This window comes from Callithrix jacchus, chromosome 1 (genome assembly GCF_049354715.1).
Source record: "Callithrix jacchus isolate 240 chromosome 1, calJac240_pri, whole genome shotgun sequence".
NCBI lineage: Eukaryota > Metazoa > Chordata > Mammalia > Primates > Cebidae > Callithrix > Callithrix jacchus.
The window spans coordinates 97,332,443-97,354,725 of record NC_133502.1 but is presented as its reverse complement, the minus strand read 5'-3'; the positions used below and the strand labels follow the sequence as shown (position 1 = coordinate 97,354,725).

General features: G+C 32.5%; 1 protein-coding gene across 17 annotated transcripts in view; it reads right to left on the bottom strand.

Moving 5' to 3' along the window:
* Positions 1-22,283, bottom strand: part of AGTPBP1 (ATP/GTP binding carboxypeptidase 1) — a 185,195-nt gene that overhangs the window by 107,241 nt on the left and 55,671 nt on the right. For all 17 annotated transcript variants that reach the window (XR_004744018.3, XR_013533181.1, XM_078367459.1 and 14 more), the window contains 6 exons: positions 19,469-19,536; positions 17,183-17,246; positions 16,305-16,451; positions 12,225-12,356; positions 10,410-10,503; positions 1,844-1,881 (listed from right to left, as the gene is read on the bottom strand). Coding sequence is in view for 15 of the 17 variants with exons in the window: in XM_078367413.1 (XP_078223539.1) it covers positions 1,844-1,881; positions 10,410-10,503; positions 12,225-12,356; positions 16,305-16,451; positions 17,183-17,246; positions 19,469-19,536 (543 nt within the window). In the remaining 2 variants the exon portion in view is untranslated. The remainder of the gene's footprint in view (positions 1-1,843; positions 1,882-10,409; positions 10,504-12,224; positions 12,357-16,304; positions 16,452-17,182; positions 17,247-19,468; positions 19,537-22,283) is intronic.

Below are 22,283 nucleotides of genomic sequence, written 5' to 3'. Positions count from 1 at the left end.
CTAATAGTCTAAACAGTATTTATGAGAAATATTAAAATTCTTTATGAAAGATCAAGTACGAAACTTGCCGGTAATTCAAGTACAGGTGCTGAGTGCCCCTTAAAGGAAGTGAACAGAGCTACATGCAACCAGCACTGAGCACAAATAAAACTTTATTCATGTATTCAGGATACCAAACTCCCAATTAGCCTATGTCTCTTCTTCCCTCTAAAGTCTAATTTATCCTTTTAAAGAAAATGATCGCTCCTTTCCCCGAAACCAAAAACATTTTGAAAAATAAATGAGAATGCACCAAAATGCCATGATTTGTTTAAAAATATGTAGTGTGCCACTAAATATTATTTTCCATCATTAAATTTTCATCCTATTTAGTGCCGTGTCATCTGAAAATATACTAAATATTAACTGAAGTCATTCTCCTTTCAGTTACTATTTTTTTATTCTGATGGAATAAACAGGTATGTTTGCCCCACCACACTTGTTTGAAAAAGGGAGGGAATAAAAAGGAGACTACTACTAAAAACTGAAAATACTAAATTACAGTCATCATGTATTAATTGATTTCTATAAAATACTTGAAACTTACGAGTTTTAGCTTTTACTAGCTTAGAACTAATGACTTTGCCATCAGTGATCCTGAAAATTAGTAAGCTATATAAAAGTTTAGTTTTAATAGCTATTCTAATCTACTCCAAATCAAAAGTATGTGCCCATATTAAAAATTAATCTTTTTACAGTTTGAACCACAAAGTCAGGACCCATCAAAGCAAGGCCAAAAATGTCTTCTGAAATTAATCCACATATTGTGATCTTGGTCTAAAGCTTACCACATCATAAATGAAAATAAAGCTGCACAACTAATCTGAGTGTCATATACTTTGTTTGAAAAATAAAATTGTCAAATGAGAATTCTATTATTTGGTACTAATAACTAAGTTAATTTTTTTTAATTTTATAAATCATTACCAAATATTAGATTTTCAATCAATTCATTATTTGCTACAATTTTTAAAAAATCAGAATTCTGGTAATTCAAACATAAGGGCAAGTTTGCCTTACTGCTAAAAGACAGTTATTGATGAGCTGTATGTTACTTATGTCTCACTTGTGGAGGGTGGAGTGGGGTGGGAACATATAAAAGCCACCCAGCCAACACAGATTGTTAAGACCAAATGTTATTGTGATTAAACAAAGTGTTAATTTAATCAGCTGATCGACCCCTGAAGTGCCATTAAAAAAATATTTAAAATGAAGATATTAAGTATACTGGAGAGAAAAAACATATATAAGTACAGACGATTACTCTCCAAAAGCATAAGACATATCTACTTCAATGCTTCAAGTGTGAAAACAGTGCTTTATTTTGTAAATGAATCAGACTGTAAATTTATATTGTCATATTTTCTGAATATTATATAAACTCACATTTATGGTAGATATAAAATTTGTAGGGTTCTAAGTTATTCATAAAATCAGAGATAGTTGTTTAAGATATTTCTTATAGTAAAAGTTCCGTACATGTTAGCTTCACTTTCAAAAAATGATACCTCTTTTCCTCTACTAATGGATCTTTATGTTTATCTAAATTACTTACAAATAGGCAATCAATGTGCTTGACTAAATTATATAAATGTACTAAATAAATTATAGCTCAATCGACATAATATGGCATTAGTTATGATGCACATCAACTACACTATGGTGGAAAAGTCAATTTTGACATTAGAATATTATAAACCAGCTTTATAACTATAGTCTAAATCTACATTTCTAGATTCTTTAACATAGTAAATAGAATTCTCAGAAAAATAGTATCTAGTATTTCTAGTATTTAAAAACTTACTTGATTTTAGCAATGCAGCAAGAGTGTCTAAAGCAACCCTGTCAACACAACAAGAAAACACAAACAACAACAAAACTAGTAAAATTAATCTACAATAGTAAATTCATACAATCTTTTTCAATAGGTCATTATTCTATTATCTATTCCAAAGTTTATTCTTAAGTTAATTACACTTGGTATTTATCTATATGCATCTCTCTTCAGCTTAAAATTGGATATGAAAAAGACCGAAATATCAATAGATGTGAACAAAAAAGCATTTTGAGAGAGAAAAAGAAGGAAATTAACAATGTCTTAAGTTTTTGTCAGAAGTTAGATAAATGGACTTATTCCATCAGCCTCTGTATCTGACCTGAGAGTTAACAAAGGAAATCACACTATTAAGAATCATATGCCCTGAATTGCAAAGGAATTAAAAACAAATTTTAACACGAGTTCATAACTACAAAATTCTATAGATATTGTAACTTTCTGACTTCAAAGTATTTCCATTCTATCAAGCTATATCTCCTCCTGTTTAAGGCCATAACAAAGGTAAAATATTTTACAACTTGAAGGTTGGGGAGAAGTACGACCCCTTAAAGTTTTTCAGCTATGATGCACGAAGATGAATAAGAAGCCTAACTTATATCTCAAAAACTCTTAGTGTCCCTTAGAAGAGAAAGAAATCATTCCCAAAATTGAAAGTGTTTAATTTGTATTTGAACATAAATAGTCACACATAGTGAAATCGACTACCATTAATCAGCTATAAAAATACACATATCACCATGGAAAGCCTGTCATTCAAATAGTTTATTTTTAATTAGTTACTGAAGAAATGGCACTTAATTTCAAAAATTTTTTAAATGTAAGGCACATACTATGGTACCTCTTGGTAATAAATCAACAATTACAATTAATTTGCATGAAAATTGTGTATATTATGAAGCAATCATTTCACTCACCATTAAGCATTTGTTGAATGCCTACTTGATAACCACAGTAGCAAGTTCTTCACGGGTATAAAATTAGAAAACAAACTTATCTCTTCCACAGATAATTTTACAATCTACATAATGTAATAAAAGAGTATACCTATGAAAAAACTGCTCAAGAAATTAAAAACAAAAATGAGGTAATAAAGTAAAAGTTGCATTCAGCATCAGTAAAAGAGAAGCAGCATGACTAGCTGTAGGTAAAGAAGAGCATAATAGATTACAAGACTTAAGATGGATAAGTAAAGTTCATAGCAAAATCTGAAACAAAAATCCAGGACGAGGCACAGGGTAAGTACTCAACAAATGCCCAGTAAGAGGAAGTTCTTAATAGCTACACTTTTGTTTTTTGACAAAAATAAAGCAACCATGTAAATCTTCATAATAACATTTGTAAAATATAATTATAAAGTATTTTTAATATTATAAATTCATACCTGTAACTTCCTCAAAACAATATGAAGTGTTGGTAATGGTGAGTTAAAAATAAACATTATAAAATTTTGTATTAAATTTTCATTGCATTGAATTATCAGTAAGAAACTTTCCATACTTTTACACTTAAGCAATGAAATGTACAGGAGAATATAAAACTATCAAAATAATGATGGCTTCTCAACTGGTCAAAATTAAACAGAAAACTAAATGAAATTCCATATGAGACTGCAATTTATAAAAACTAAAATGGAAAAGAAAACTACTTCAGCAAGACCTGACAAATGCGAGACACTGTTACAGGTGCTTCATATATATGTTTTCAATTTTGTTCCACAGAACTGAAATATAACATCCTAGGGCCACATAAAATCTCAATGCAACAGAATGAATAATATAATTCTCCTGTTGAGAAAGGAAGTTATGAAATTAGAAATGTCAGTCTCCCTTTGAGAAGGCTATCTGAACTTTCACTTCCAGACAAGATGGGAGTAACAGAAACTGGATATACTCTCTCATTTGATATAATTTTTTTAATGGACAAAATGGGACTGTTTAAGATACTGAATATCAGTCAATGAAAGATAGAGATCCACAGAAATGGCAAAAATGAGATGGGCCCTACAATTGCTCCAGCATACTACACTTTGAGAAAGCAACCAAGCCAGTTGGTTGCTTTTCCAGAGGGAAATCAAACCTAGTAGAGTCTGACAGATTCCCACGCTGAGCACACAAACTCCCTGACTGAGGACATGGAGAGTCCAGGGAGACCAAGTCGGTTAGAGTTCACAGCACAGAATACCAGAAAATGAAAGCTGTACAGAAAGTGTGGCTCAGGAATTTTCAGAGTTGTGTTTGAATATTCAGCAAAGTAGTGATCAGCACATGTGTGTGAAGTAACTACCAAGGCCAGGGAAAAGCCATCCAAAAGGACTGAAGAACCACATCTAGTATTCACACAGGGCTGAGAAGAGTGTCTGCTCCCACCAATCACACCAGAAATCCTCATAATTCATGGGGTAAAGTGCTCAGAAGGATTCTGCCTCAGTATAGGGAATAATCCGTCCTAAACAGTGCTCTGATCCCATCGAACAAATCTGAAAAGACAGATCAGACTAATTCCGACAAACTTAATCACATCCCAGAACAAAACTCGAGAATATTTACAGAAATATAAAAATATCCAGCACTCAACAAGGTGAAATTTACAATGACTGACACTCAATCAAAAATTATCAGGCATGCAAAAAGCAGGGAAAAAAGACCCATAATGCTGGGGGGGGCGGGGGAAACAATTGAAACAGATGTAGACCTCACATAAACATTAGAAAACACTAAAATACTTATAATAGTACTTCATGTGTTCAAGTAGAGAAAAGATTTAACATATTATAAAAAGACAGTTTTTTTGAAAAGCTACCAATTGATCCAGTCATTTCACTCCTAGATATCTACTCAGCAGAAATAAAAAATATATGACCATAAAAAGTCTGTGAATGTTTATATATCCAAATAAACATTCACAGCAGCTTTATTTGTAACAGCCAAAAACTAAAAACAATCCAAATGTCCATTGATAGGTGACTGGATAAACAAATTACAATACAGCCATATAATTGTGACTATTACTCAGCAATTAAAAGAATAAATTTTTCATATATGCAACATAAGTGAATTCATAATCATGATACATGGAAGAAGCTAGATCCAACCCCCCACAAAAAAAAGATTACACACACTATGATTCCATTTATATAAAATTCCTGAACATGTAACCAAATCTACAATAGTAGGAGGCATAGCCATGACAGGGCCAAATGGGAGAGGCAAGGGAAGAATTACCAAGGGCACAGTAAAGCCTCTGGGGGTGATAGAGATGTTAGCTTGATGCAGTGATAGTTTCATAGATTTAGCCATATATCAAGGATCACATTATGATTTTCATGGGCTCTAGATACTTCTTTGCCTTCATGGGCCCCTCCCTCCAAAAAGTATTTAAAATTCATATAGCATTTTACAACTGTCTTGGTGTTGGTATAAAGATGAATGCACTAATATCATAGATTAAAACATTTTCTTCAGCCTAAAAGTTCATTTTTATATGATTTTTTTAAAAATTAAATCATTTTTACGGGACTCTAGAAGTATTGTGTGGGTCCTTGGCACTGTGCCTACCAAGCCTAAAGGCTTTTAGCCCAGCCTATGTCCATTTTCGTCAAATGGTACACTTTGGATATATATAACTTTTCATGTAAAATACATCTCAGAAATGTATTTCAAAAAACAGAAGTCAATCTAATATAAGAGAAACTAAGTAAACCCTACTGCCTGTGGTTACTCTATTTAATTTCCACAGGTTATAAATCCCTTCTATTTAAAAAGTGATTTAAAAGCTGAGACAACATATTTACTTCCCAAGGCACTAAACAATCTGCTAATTAAATCATGTTAGGAAGGTCTCAAGACTCACTGCACTACATGTATTATCTACCCTAAATTCCACTTGCCATTCAATGTAATGTGTTTCTTACCATTACTAAAGAGGCTTCTTTGTCAACTTTTATTAGAGACTACCATGACCCATCAAAACATTAACTTCTATGTATGTAGATAGAAGTCAAGTTTTGTGAAAGACTATGCAAACTATGCAAAGTGAAGACACAGCTAACATAGAACACAGTGAAAGATCACAAACTGTGCTTACTGCTAAGTACATGCAGTTAATCACTGTTATGGGTTGAACTGTATCCAAAAAGATATGTTGAAGTCCCAACCGCCAATACCTCCAAATGTGACCTTATTGGAAAACATGGTCATTGCAGATGTAACTAGTTAAGGCAAGGTCATACTGGAGTAGGTGGGCCCTTAATACAACAGACTGGTGTCATTATAAGAAGAGAGAAGACTATGTGAAGACAGACACAAAAGGAGACAGTGCCATGTGATAATGGAGGCAAAAACCGAAATGCTACGGCTGCAATCCTAGGAACACCAGAAGATTGCCAACAAACCCCCAGAAGCTAGGAAGAGCAAGGAAGGATGCTCCCTTACAGGTTTCAGAGGGAGCACAGCCCTGCTGACAAGTTGATTTTGGACTTCTAGCATCTGGAAATATAAAACAATAAATTTCTACTGTTTTGAGTCACCCAGTAACTTGTGGTACTTTGTTATGACAGCCCTAGAACACTAACACAATAATTTAGATGCAATCACTTACAATGAACTCATAAGATTTTCCTTTCTACAGATGATATTTATTCAAAATCTTAGAGTACTTTCAGAAACTCTTTCTCCCTACTGGCAGTTGTTTACAACTGTTTAAACTAAATAAAAATGCTCCTGACAGTTTCTAATTCTAAAATAGAACATTTTTTTCTGTTGATGTTTATTTTTCAACACTGCCAAGCTAGGATACGAACCCAGTTCTTTCGGATGCCAATGCCCATTGTCTTTGTTTCATACTTCCAGTAGATTAACGGATTACTTGTAAAGTTTGGTGTAAAGTCACCTGTACATAACTCTTAAATAACATTAAGTAAAAATGTACAGATGACTTTACACTAAACTTGGTAACTTGGTTATAATAGAGTATAAAGTACATCTTAGGTAGGAGATCATGGTCATTACACAAAAAATAAATTATAAAAAATACATTACATAAAAAATAAATTATTTTTAGAATTTCATCACAAAGAAATTTCTGAAATTCTACAACACTTATAAGCCAGAGTGAATTTATGTTACAAAAGAATTTTAAAATATTAGATGTATTGAAATGCATAGCTTGTATTATGGTAATTAAAATTTCTCAGTATAAATAATTTATATTTCCTCACGTATTTTTCCAGTGTTCACATTTCCACACAGAATACTGCGACCAACAATAACTCCAAAAGTAGTCTGTGGCTTAGATTTAGGAGATATGAAGGAAGAAAAGCTTAAGTCCTCAGACACTAATGAAGTTACATCTACTTTAAATTATAAGTCAATTCTTGTAATGACTTCCACGCCTATGGAAATTCAAAAAGATACAGTTAAAATAACCTCCTGAGCTGCTTCCTTCTAGATTAACAGTTTTAAATCCAAAACCTAAAATTAAAAAGGAGAGGAAGCATAACCCTTCAAATATAAATCTTCCTCAATCTTCTTCCCAGTTAATGTGGAGCATTGTTCAAAGGGAGGAATAAATACAACAGAAAGCTCTAGATGTCTAGGGTTTTTAGTTAATTAGAGGGAGACCCTGAGATTACTAAAAATGGTAAGTGATAAAGATATACAAAGTTTGATCAATGAATGGCTTGTTCTTTTTAAAGTAAAAATAAAGTAAAAGATTAATTTTTCTTCTTAAAATAGAAATAGAAAAATAATAAATAATTATCTTTTCTCTGATGTTTTAGATCCATTGATTTCTATAAGGTTCTGGATATATCCCATGTGGTATATTATAGAGATCCTTTTGAAATGCTTCATTTCCTTTCCCCTGGGAACATTTTATATTAGATTTGGTAACTTGATTATACTAGAGCATAAAGTACATTTAAATAGGAGATCATGGCCATTACATAAAAAATAAATTATAAAATGCCATACCCATTAAGGGGAGAAACCGTTTATAAATGAAAGCATAAAGAGAATGTACCTTTGGTATTAGCTAGGAATCATTCATACCCACATTACTACCTTGCTTATCTAAACTGTATTACATTAATACAGGCATTGTTGTAATTATAGGAATCATTTCATTACAATACAGATAGGAAACTAGGGCATAATAGATTAAGTAACATACTTGTATCCTGGGGCCAGTAAATGACAGAGCTAACGTGCAAATCCAGGTCTGTCTGCCTGCAGAGCCCACTCTAAATCACCATAAGACACTGATTCTGTGTTACTGATTGTGATACAAGTATTTTGATTGCTTTGTTACACTTCATCAGATACTCTAAGATTATGCATAATTCTTACATAGGTAACTATGATGTCATCCTACCAAATAATATTTAATAAGTAATTATATGAGCAAGTAAGCTCCCAAAATATTTTAAAATATTTGTCCCTTATTAAGAAAGGGTGAAGACACTAGAAATGTCCTGAACCCTATTTGTTTAATAGTAAAATTTAATCAAACAGTTTATGTGACAAGTTCTTCATTACAAAAGATTCACAGCTAATAAACACAGGAAGAAAAATAAGAAAATTCGATGTGAATATTTTCCAATCCCTAATGAAATAACAGATATAGGCAATGTCATGAATGACTGCTCAATCACTACATGAAAAGTGAATGGAGACATTTCTAATGGATGGATCACCTAAACTCAATGAGCTTAAGTGACACAAAACAAAGTACCCAGGTCCACCTATGAAATATTTTTGACCAAAAAAAAACAAAAACAAAGAACAAAATGCCAAAATCTAATCAAGCCACAGTTTTATCAGTCTACAGAAAATGTAAGGACTATACTCATATGTTAAATAACTCCAGGCTACAGTCATTGTAATCTAGAGTGTGGAACATTTTTAAAAAGACCTATCACCCAAGTCCTTCAACAAACAAAACAAAACAAAACCAAAGAATAGGGAGACTTTTGATTTTAAAAGATTATGAGACATATCAATCAAATACAATGTATAGACTTAATTTAAACCCTTAAGCAAGCCAACTGTTTAAAAAAAAGGCATTTCTTAGATATTCAGAAAATATCAGATATTAAGGAATTACCATTAATATTGTGGGGCACACAAAAGACAACTCTAGGAAAAAAGATCTGTAATTGATAGGGATCATATTAAAGAATTTACAGATCAAATATAATCGCTGAAATTTGCTTTAAAATATTCTAGGAAAAAATAAAAACAGAAAAACGAGACAAAAATGACAGATTTTTCATAGTAAAACTGAGTAACAGGTACATCAGAGTTCATTATACTATTCTCTTCTATACCTTTTTCTAGGTACAGAAATGTCCTAAATATTAATGAGGAAAATGTATGTACTTTGTTTGGATTCTTATTTAAACAAACCAACTAAAAACGGACTATTTTGAGACAACTGGAGAAAACCAAACACAGGCTAGATTTTAGATTACATTAAGAACGTTTCAAGAGGATGGGGTGGGAGGATCACTTGAGCCTAAGAATTTGAGGCTGTAGTGAGCTGTGATAATGCCACTGTATAACAGCCTGGGCAACAGAGTGAGACTCCATCGCAAAAAAAAAAGAAATTAATAATTTTGTTGGCTATGATGGTAGTATACTGGTTATTTTTTAAGTCCTTATTTAGTAGAATTATATACTGAGGTATTTAGAAAATAAATGATAGTAGTCAAAGAAAATAATCCTAGAGAAACTATCTAGGATCTGCTTACAGAAACACACACACATTTATATATTTATATATAATATATATGGTAACACCTGAGATTTCTTGAAAGTATCTCAGGAAAAACAAACAAGTGTGGAGTGGAAATAAATGAAACAAAAATGGTGGAATGTTCAGAATTGTTAAACACAGTAAGTAATTAATATAATTCTATATAATTAGTTCAATATAAACTCTATTTTATGTATGTTTTAAAAATTTCACACCAAAAAATTTTTAAAGAATGACCTCTAATATGGCTTAAGACCAAATAACAAGACATGGCTTTTATTTTCTGAGGCTGAAAGGCCTAGGAATGAATAAAATACACACATACACACATATGTATATATACACACACACATCTAAGGATGAGGGAAAAAGAACGATGTGAATTTGACAAAATAGAAGTATATCAATTTAAGATTGTTCAGGTATTTGTAAGAAGGAAGCAGCCATTACAAGATTGTAAAATTGGGTGGGGAATATAGTAGGCACTCAATAAATGTTTCTGAATAAATATAGATAATCTTTTTTCCTTTTACAGTATCTAGAAATGTTCAGTCTAAGTTACTATAAACATTACATTCAATGAATTTAAAACTAATTTTGATGTATTTGTGAAGATTAAATTTTAAACTAAAGAAAATCTTTATCATGATAAAATCATTATTTAAGAAATGAAATAACCCTGAATATAATTTAATTCAACCTGCTCTTTGTACATTTCAAGATAATGAGGCCCAGAGTAACAAAGGCTATACCTATATTTATATTCAAAACATTTACTCACTTTATAAGACTGGAATTCTTCTTACTAAATGGTCCGATGATTTTAAACATCAGTTCCACGACTCCATTTTTCCCTAAGGATACTGAATTCACAGCTGAGAAGGGGAGAAAAAGATGCGAAATCATTTTTAATTCTCAACAAATATTACTAAATATATTATAGAACCAGGCACAGAGGCATGTGCCTGTAGTCCCAGCTGCTTGGGAGGCTGAAGTGAGAGAATTACTTGAGGCCAGGAGTTCAAGGCCAGCCTGGGGTGTATAGCAAGACCCTGTCTCTAAAAGAAAGTTGTTTAACAAAAAATTTTTAGATTATAGATAAGCCATTTGCTAGCCTTCTATTGGTTAATCCAATGAAATGCCACCAAAAATGTAGCTCTAATGTTTTGTAGGATGATCTTAATTTTCTCTGTATCTGTTTATTACTCCATTATCCCTTCTAATTTCATGTCTATACTGTATTCCTTTTACCTTGATTGGAATATTTGGTGGTTTAGCTCTTTTATTTTTACATTTGGGAGTTTTTGTTGCTTTGTTGTTTTTGAAACAGGGTCTTGCTGTGCTGCCCAAGCTGGAGTGCAGTGGTGGAGTCATGACTCGCTGGAACCTCGACCTCCTGGACTCAAGAGATCTTCCAGTCTTAGCCTCCTGAGTAGCTCAAACTGCAGGCACACATCACCACAACCACCCAATTTTTTCCATTTTTTTATAGAAATGACATCTCACTATGCTGCCCGACTGGTTGCAAACTCCTGGCCTCAAGCAGCCCTTCAGCCTAGCCTCCAAAGTGCTGGGATTACAGGCATGTGCCACTGTACCAGCCTATTTTTAACCCAATACTGTTTTATTTTTTAAATCACCTACTTTTCTATTTTCTAATGCATATTTTTCATTTTCCCTTTACTATTTCATTTCCTGACTTTCCTGGTGTGTACTTCTCTATTCTTAACCTCTTTGGTTAGATATCTAATTCACTCATTTCCTTATGTTTTTTTTAAATTACATGTTATTTAACTGTTCTAAGCTGTTTTCCTTAGAGCACACCTTGAGCCATATTTTCAAGGTATTGATATATAACACAGAGACATATACATAAGCTTACATATGTTTACATATTATACATATGTATATATATGGTATACATACATATCTAGTACTCTATAATTATTTTGCAATGATATTCTGCAATAACATATATTCTGCAATTCAATCTTAGCTTCTTTCATTAACCACTTCAATTCCACAATCAGAGAATAGAAAGAAAATCCATACCTCATGGTGTAGATTCTCATATAGTGAGTGTGTGTGTTTTGGAGACATTTTATCTGAGTCTCTCTCTCTCTGTGATCCCTCTTCTCTCTAGCTTTCTCAGAGGATCCCATACTAGTTATTTTCAGTTCTGCTACTTCCCTATTGATTGCTGAAGGGAATTAGCTCCAGGTGACTACCCTACTGCATCCCTTCCTTCTCAGCTTTCCTCTCATCTGTGAAAGTCCAAAGAGGCATAGGAGTTTTTGCAGCTGCCAATATCCTGATACTCCTCCACATCTTTTCCACAGGCTGCCTACCCATCCTCCTCACTCCTATCCTTTATAAATTGAGAAAATTAGTAAAAATGTTCAAGTTTTCATCAACTTACCTTCTTACCTCATATCACTTTTGTTGTGGTTGAAGTCAAGAGTTAAAATGAGCCATATTAAATCTTCTCTTTCCTTTTTCACAAATTTCAGAGGTTTATAGAATTAGGATACTTTAAAATTCTCATTTGGGGTAACTTTATAACACTGGGTTAACTAAAAGCCACACAAATACTCACAGTTGGCAGAATATACTCGTAGAAGCTGAAGGCAAGGTAGAACCAAGCGATGATTCTGTAAATTCTGCTTAACCAAATTGAGGGTTATATTCAGAGCCCCATTAATTCTAGCTTTTACTCCAAATTTTTTATCTGTTTAAAAAAAAAGACAATTTATTCACATGTAACTTTTTTTCTTTTTGATACAGAGTCTCGTTCTGTCATCCAGGCTGGAATGCAGTGGCCCCATCTCAGTTGACTGCAACCTCCACCTCCCAAGTGCATTTTAAATAAATAGCTCAAGCGATTCACCTGTCTCTGCCTCCCATGTGCAATAAATAGCTGGGATTACAGGCATCTGCCATCATGCCTGGCTAATTTTTGGATTTTTATTAGAGACGGGCTTTCACCATGTTGGCCAGGCTGCTCTCAAACTCCTGACCTCAAGTGATCCACCCACCTCAACCTCCCAAAGTGCTGAGATTACAAGTGTGAGCCACGGTGCCTGGCCCACATGTAAGCTTTGAATGAAACAATCATATTATAAATCGGTGATATAAATTTTAAATTTATATTATGAATTAATATTAGGAAGTATAAAGTTGGTCTGAAAAGAATAAAATTATAATCCTTTTTTGTATGGTTTTTAAAATAACATATCCTTTTTATTTTAAAACATTACTTTTGAAATGTTTTTTTTTTTTTTTACTTGAAAGAACGTACTAAGAAACAGACAGGGGGAGAGGGCAGGAGGATGGAGGCCATAACCCAACACTAAGACTGTCATTTAAAAAAAAACTGAACTGCTCCACTACATGTTCAACACACTTCCCAGGAACACCATCACGGAGTTAAGAAGAATAAAATCTAAATGTCTATTACATTATTAAGTAAGTACTAACTTACTTAATACGAACCATATTCTTTTCTGACTTGTAAAAAAAATAATTTTAAAAATGAACAGCTTATGCAAAAAATAATCCAGTAAATATTACAAATAAATTTCTAAAGGGGAGTAATTTTTAACACAGAAAGGGAAGAAAAGATGTTCTTGACTTTTATCCTCATAAAGAAATTAAAAAAGTAAAAAAAAAAAATTTTAAATAAGAACTTAAGAATGTTAAGATTTATAGTAGACTTTGGAGATACAAAAGGTGGCAGGGGGGTTAGGAGTGAAGGCTGAAAAATTACCTGTTAGCCTCAATGTTCACTACTCAGTTTATAGGTACATTAAATGCCCAGACTTTACCACTATATATGTCTGTAAGAAATCTGCACTTATACTCCTTTACTACATAAAAATTAAAATGAATTTTTAAAAAGACTTAAAGTAAATAGGACAGGCAAACAGAGAAAAGAATTCAATATTCCTGAAGGAAAATTATTTTACCTCACTAGAAAAATAAAAAGGATAGAATTATCATATAACGTCCTTGAATGACATAAAAATGAAAAACTAGGACAAATGGTAAAGGAAATAGCCCAAATTGAAAAGAATATACAAAACGAAATAAAGATGACCTAAAACTTAAAAGGTATATTAAAGAATGAGAAATATTTTAAAAATCAGTATCTTAATTTCATGAAAAGTAGAAAACTTCAAATTATTTAAATTTTTCAACCCCTATCTACCCTGCCACCTTTTATGTCTCCAATGTCTACTATAAACCTTAACTAATTAGAAAAGGAAGCATAACAATATTCATCAATAAATAAGGGCAGGGTTTAAAAACTAATTTTCTGCCAAATTATGGTTTTCTTATTTTTTCATTTTCATTTTCCACAAAAATCTCAAAAGAAAGCCTTTAAATCTTAATACAAGATCTAAAGAAATTAAGAGACAGTTAACATATTCCTCAAATAAACTGAATACATGCTTAAGTCTTAAGGCTCCTAATATACCCGGTAAATTAAAGTCACCTCAGAGTTCGTTCCTTTCTTTAAAACATCACCTATAAAAACTACTAGTTAATTACTTACTCAATACATAAAGATATGCGAGAAATACATACATTAATAAATACACAAACTATGTACACATACATCCTCATTTTTTCCAATATGCATTTTAGCCAAATACTCTAGTTTAAAAGTCATATGTATGCCACAGGCAAAGGCAAAACTCTTAAAACACAATTCTAACAACTTAGGGAACTACTTTAATCTTTATGCAAGTAGACAACTGTAACCGAACTTGAGTTCTAGTCAAAGGATGCCTTCTTTAGTTAACCTAACCTCAATCAGCTTCTTCCTTTATTTTATATCCTATTTTCCTCAATTTGCATTTTTTAATATTTTGTGTCTTACTGTTATAATAACTAGTCTCATAATTTTTCTATTTTTGTCTTAACTAAGATTGTAAGTTTCCTCAACATTCACACTATGCAGCACAAATATCACTATTAAAGAAAGCAATGATATATTTTACCTCCATGTTCTTTAAAATATTCCCATCCATACTTCTTCCTTCTAGCCTCAACAATATCCATATTGCATGTATGCTTTACAAACACACTTGAGCGACACACACATACCCCAAGACACACTTGACCAAAATTTTTCTTTTTTCTACCACATGCAATAGAATTCCTCATAAATTTTGGATCCTCAGTTCTTACAGGTCACTAGTTGACTATAATAAAAAAGCATTTCTTTTCTAAGTCTAAGAAAAAGGTATAGCATTTTAGATTTAAAAAATTAAGCACTCTCCAGAAGAAAACATTAGAGAAATGCTTCCAGACATTGGTCTGGGCAAAAATTTAGTTAGTAAGACCTTGAAAGCATAGGTAACCAGAACAAAACTGACAAATGTGATTACATCAAGCTAAAAAGCTTTGGAACAGCAAAGGAAACAATCAACAAAGTGAAGAGATAACCTACAGAATGGGAGAAAATACAGACTATTCATCAGACAAGAGATTAATGACCAGAATATAAAAGGAATTCGAATTAATCAAGAGTTAAAAAGGAAAAAAATTAAATGGGCAAAAGATCTCAAAAGAATATATTTATCTTTTGAGATAAATATTCTCAAAAGAAAACATATAAATGGGTAATGAGTATAGATAAAAATGCTCAACATTACTAATCATTAGGGAAATGCAAATCAAAACCGTAATGAGATGTCATTTCATCCTAGTTAAAACAGCTGTTATCAAGAAGACAGAAAATAACAAATGCTGGTGAGGATGAGAGGCAAGGGGAACACTCATACACTGTTTGCAGGAATCTAAATTAGTACAGCCACTATGGAAAACAGTATGGGATTTCCCCAAAAAACTAAAAATAGAATTACCAGATGATCTAGCAATCCTACTGCTGGGTATATATCCAAACAAAAGGAAATCAGTATACTGAAGAATATCTGCATTCCCATGTTTACTGCAGCACTATTCACAACAGCCAAGATATGGAATCCACCTAGGTGTCTATCAATGAATGAATGTATAAAGAAAATGTGGTTTATTTACATAATAGAATATTATTCAACCATAAAAAATAATGAAATCCTGTCATTTGCAGTAACATGGATGGAACTGGAGGACATTACATTAACTGAATTAAGACAGGCAGGGAAAGATAAATATCAATGTTCTCTTTCATATATGGAAACTAAAACAATTGATCTCACAAAGTCAGTGAACAGAATAGTGGTTTTCAGAGGCTGGCAAAGGTAATGGGGAGCAGGAGGTGAAGAGGAGTTTGTTAATGGATACCAAAATACATTTCAGTAGAAGGAATAACATTTAGTGCTTGGTAATATAAGAGGGCAATAATAGCTTACAATAATAATTTCAAAATTTATTATAATATTTCAAAATATTATATATTTCAAAAACGAAAAGACTTGGAATGATCCCAACACAAAGAAATAATGAGTGTTTGAGGTAATGGATACCCTATGTACCCAGATTTGATCATTACACATTATACATTTGTATCGAAATATCACAAGTACCCCCATAAACATGTACAATTATTATGTATCCATAGAAATTTAAAATAAATAACATTTTTAAAAACTGAGTAGTTACAAGGTGAGAGAACCAATGTTACAAAATTAGTTCTAGATTCTATACTCATACAAATGAAATCCCTTACCTTTTGGTCCAATCTTTGCAAGAATAGAATGAATCTGTACCATTAACTCTTCATGTGGGGGAGATTCTTTGCTGGCATTCATAAGTAACTGCAACAATATTTGTGAACCACCTTTGGTGACTAAAAAACTCACTCTTCGACCTCCACCTATAAATAATAAAAAAAATTTTAAAAACAAATCCTCCCATATTAGGTATCACAACTTGTTAGCATTCAAGAAATGCTTAAAACTGATGACTTCCAAAATCTAACAAATATGGCTGGGCGCAGTGGCTCAGGTCTGTAATAACAGCACTTAGGGAGGCTGAGGCAGGCAGATCCACCTGAGGTCAGGAGTTCAAGACCAGCCTGGCCAACATGGTGAAACCCCGTCTCTACTAAAAATACAAAAGTTAGCCAGGTGTGGTGGCATACCTGTAATCCCAGCTACTTGGGAGTTTCAAGCAGGAGAATCTCTTGAATCCAGGAGGCAGAAGTGGCAGTGAGCAGAGATCGCAACACTGCACTCCAGCCTGGGCTACAAGAGCAAAACTCTGTCTCAATCAATCAGTCAATCAATAAAATCAAACAAATACCATCAACATATTTTGTTTAATCTCACTTATTTAATTAGAAAATAGCATACAAAGAGTAAACACACATCATGTTGAAGTTCTAGGTTCAAGGCTGTTAAATTTATGGCTATGGGATTGTCTGAGGATACTTGAAAAGATAACAGAAACAAAGCAACAACAACAAAGTATGACATTTCAGTTTCTAAATTCCAATACTCAGAATAGCCTCTATCAGAGTATCAGAAAATTCCAAATAAAGTGAATATGATACATTGTTGATCACTGTTCAGAAACAGAAATTAGACCAAAGAAACAAAAACTTACCAGCTGATACCAGCTCAACAAGAATGCTTAAGATATTAAGTGTAGTTTGAAGATCTTTAGTGTTCTGAAATAAATAGTTTATTTTATTAAAACATTGTAAACTTCTGATTCCCAAACTTTTGTATCCATTGGGAACTACCCATATTTTATAAATGACCTTTCCAATTTCTCTAGGAACAAATGTATTCAGGTTTTCACTATTCTCTTATCATGTCAGTTTGTTTCCTTCTGCCTTTAAGAATATTTATAAATCATTTTGAGTTATTACATAATATCAACATTATTACAAGAATCAATTTGTCATTTGAATTCCTCATTTTTCTACCAAATAGATAATAAATGAACCAAAATGTAAATGGCACTACAATATATGTCTGGTGACTACTCAATCACCTAGCTGCCCTCTCAGAAGGCAATCACATTATCAATTTCTTGTGCATCCTGCCAAAGATAATATGCACACATAAAAGAAATCCATGTAAACATACATGTGCATACAGATTTACTTCTCCAAATGGTATTGCCCAACTATTTTGCATGTTGGTATTTTATATATTAATAGATAAAGAGCTTCTTTATTCTTTTTGAGGGCTATAGGATATATTCCATTATATGGCTATATCATCGTTTATGTAACCAGTCACCTACCCATGAGATATTTAGGTTGCTTTTAATATCTTGCTTTTAAACGTTTCAAATTTGACTAAGTTTATATATTTATATGTAGTAAAGTACATCTGTATAAGTAAGGTAAATTCCTATAATTTCAAGGTCAAACAATATGGGCCTTTATTTTAATAGATATTGCCAAATTACTCTCTATGAAATAATTTACATTCCCATCTGCAAACTATTTCTCCAAGTTTGGACAACCGATCTAATAAGTGAAAATGCTTCAACAATGTACTTCGGTTTTATTTATCTTATTAAGAGTAATGCTCAATCTCAAGTGACATCTGTGTTTCTTTTTCTGAGAACTGCTCATAGCCTTTACATGGTTTTTGAGGTTATTTTTTTTTTCCTTCCTAACTGAAGAAATTTTTCACATGTCAAATAAATTATATAAGCCAAAATACTTTTCCTCAGTTTTCCAAGCATCCATGGTGTTTTTCTCCACATCCTTTTGTTAATATAGTTGACTCTATCAATCTTTTATAGTTTCTATTTTCTCGTACTTAACAAGTCTTCTTTGTTATAAGATTATTTTTAAATTTCTCTCTCTTTCTCTAATATTACAATTTCATTTTCCATGCTTAAATCTTTGCTTTGTATGGAATTTCTTTGGGTATGGGATGCAGGAAGTCAGGATTCAATGTTTTCCAATAGCTTCCAATCACTTTTCCAAATAGCTTCCAATCACTCTATTCCTCATTGATCTGAAATACTACTTTTATTAAATAGTACTAAATTCCCATATGCATTTTATTTTTGGATTTTCTATTCTATTATGCCATAGTGGTAGTCAATCTTCTACTCATGCATAATTTCCAAACTATTTTAATTACTGAAGATTTCTAATGTTCTTTGATATTTAGTGGGGATGGTCCCTTCTCACGTATCTTCTTTCTCAGAAATGTGCTTTATATTTTGCTGATAATATCTCCCCATTTGGACTTTAAAACAAAACCATTGGTAACTTCTATTGAGACTCTAAAGTAAGAGATAAATCTAGGGAGAAATGACATCTTCATGATGCTAAGACTTCCTATTGAAGAACATGAACTCATTTCTTGTTCTTAACATTGCAACTGAATAAAATACAGAATCCTGATTCGGAATACATCCTGTTAGTCCCCACAAAACTTTTACACTGGCATAAAAATTCAGCTATCATCAATATAATATAGTTAACCAATATGTGTAGTAAAATCACAAATGTATATCAGCTGAAACAATAGATGATCATCTTCAACCATTTATTTTAAGCTGAAGATTTATTTCCAGCTAATGCTTTATTTTCTATTACCAACTAGAATGGCATGTTAGGATTATAATTTACAGTTATCATTATAATCATATAAGGAAAATATACTTCAATAGTCACCTAATACATATTAGAATATTTATACTACCGTTCCAAATAGTATTTTAAAAAACAAAAAATGAATTTCCATTCACTGGCTTTATCTCTAAAATAAAAATTGTTACATGTATACATGTACACATACATGTATATACACATGTATGTGTATGTTTGTCTGTGTGTATTTATACACACACATAGGCTTTTTCTTCTTCAGTATTGCTTGGTATTAGTTACATAATAAAAGTATGTCACTGACTTACCTCTAATGTTGACAGCAGAATTTCCATTCCTGTAGAACCTTTGGCTGTCATTTCTCTCCTCGTTTTTTCTGAAAAGTAGAAAACAATTTTTTTCTAAAGCATCAATGTTTAAAAGTATGCACAGTTTTGATGCATATAGCTAATATGGATTCAACTAGTTTCCACTGGTCCAGTAAACACTCTAACTTGGTTCGTAGATGTTCTTCCCTCTGATGTTGCCAATTCTATCCTATGAGGACTTTGAGATTTCAGTTAACATGACCTTCTTCACATTTCATCACATCAGTCATGAACTAGGTGATTCCCTATTCATCCATTTAAAATCTTAAAATCAATAATATAGTACAGGTGCCAGAACTGGGGGTAAGGTAGGAGTCTTACCTCATCTTCATGAGTAGAACTAGAAAACTATTCATCAAAATGAGTGAAAACAAAAACCTACTACCATATTCCTATGTTTTCATTACATTAATACTATTTTAAAATTCTGTATCATACAAAAATAATCAAAACAAAGGAAAAGCTACTTCTGAAACAATCTGGAGACCAGATCACCCAAATGATCCTTTTCCTCTCCTTAGCATGAGTTAAAAAAAAAAAAAAGCATAAATTATTTCTATTAGGTGAAAGTTCTAGAGCTTCTTCATAATTCTTCTTCTTTGATTAACAGGAGAATAAAAGTACATCCTAGGCCAACATTAAGAAAAAGAACTAATATTTACGATTCCATGTGCTTTACCTGTGTTATCTCATTTATAACTCACTTTAGCCCTCTGGGGGGAAAAACTATTCTTTTCCAGATCTAAAAATTTAAGTTCTGAAAGGAGAACAAGTTGCTGAGCAAATAAGTGAAAAGACCAGATGATCCACGTGTTTCTGAAGTCAAAACTTACAGTCTTCCAGCATTTAATGTACTTATACAAGAGTCACAGGGATCATTCTTTTAGCATGTCAAACCTGAATACTAATGCCAGAAATTCTTTTAATGACAGTGCCGTTTATTTCATATTTTGAGATTTAAACAATAGAATACAAGCCACTCTCAATACAGTACATATTCCACAATGAAATTCAAAGGACTGACACCAAAGTCTATGGAATTTAAGAGTAGAACAATAAACAGTGAGGCCTGATTAAAGGAAAATTATCAATACAGATGGGAGAAAAACAAACTCAGGCTAAGCCTTTAGAACATCATACTTTTGCTCTGAGCAAATCCTGTTCAACTTCATGAGTCTGACATCACTTGAAAATTAAGTTACTCTAAATCAGGTGTAAATAAAGAGAGGGGAAAATGTACTACAGAAAAGATATAGAATAATATTATTTATAACAACTACCTATGACTAGCTAAAAAATAAATATGCTGGAGAGTACATGTCATATTTATCTTAAAATAACAATCTCATGCTATCATGCATCATCTCAGGTTCAGTTAATGGACTTCATTAAACTGACAGAAATAATGCATCTTTCAAAACAGAAACTCCTATAAGTGATATGAAGACCTAAAACAATGTTCACCAATTCCTTGTGACCACATTGCTAATGCTTAAAAGAATATAAAATTTACCTAGAAAAAAAAGTCATTAATGGTAGTAAAATTAAATTTCTCCTTTTTAAAACGTATATCATTCCTTTGACAAGGCAACCTATCCACTTTTTCTCCAGCCCTGCTGCGTCCACCAAAAAATAATGAGTTGTAAGATAAAATAAAACATGGTTTCAAATCGCTAATGTACCCTTGATGTAATATTTTAAAGGCCCCTGATTGAATATTGAAGCCAAATTATTTTTCAATATTATTATCACTACTAACAAGTCATTACATTTCCACCTCCAATGAAGGGGAAAAAACTCTTCCTTTGAAGACAGTACAGTGCAGCCTCCCTTTGTTAATGTTCACCACTGTTTTGGTTTTGTTTACACCTTACACTAAATGAAAAATCGGTGTTTAGACTACCAGTTTTCTACTCTATTCCAAATTCTGCCATGACCTTGGGAGACTTCAATGTCAGTGTGGAAAATTCATTCAAAAACCTAGTTCCATAGTTTCTTGACCTCATAACAAAATCCCTCCCTCTGTGCTCCAATTCATCAAACTTCTGAATGTCCATTCTCAGGACCTTAAACTTCTCTGCCTCTGGTATCTTAACCTCTAATCTTCCACTTATGGACCATAACCTCCTAACATTTCTATTCCCCTTTCCTTTATAAACACTATATAAACCTCACTGTCACCTTTGTTGAAACTTCTTATCCAGTGCAAGGTAGCACTGTTTTCCCACGGTATCAGTCCCCTCCATACTTAGCTTGGATTCCAAGTACACCCGCACCCACCAACTTTCCCACCACAAACCCTAATAAAGAAGTGAATCCCAAAAAGCTGAGTTCCCTACTCCTACATCAGGGTAAAAATAACACCACAAGAATTTCTTCTCCCAACTTAAGATAATTAGTACCATAAAATTAACAAATTCCAACCTCACTTGGGAACACAAAACTACTCCTTTCACTTACCTTGGAGTTCATATCCATCACAATCCGCCCCGTCATAGCCCATAGCTAGTCCGACATTTATAGTAACCCTCAATCTTTCCTCTCATTCTATGGACTTCTCAGAACCTACATTTTTCCTCATTAAAATGAAGCAAAGTAATTAGTTAACAAAGATAATATTTTACTAATAACAGCCAAATTCGACATAGTCCTGCACTGAAATCCTTGACAATCTTGCATTCCTTCTCCCAGTAAATAGCAGAGAGAAGCAAAGACGTGGAGGTTGGGAAGAAATGTCCTTTCTTCTAGGATTTGA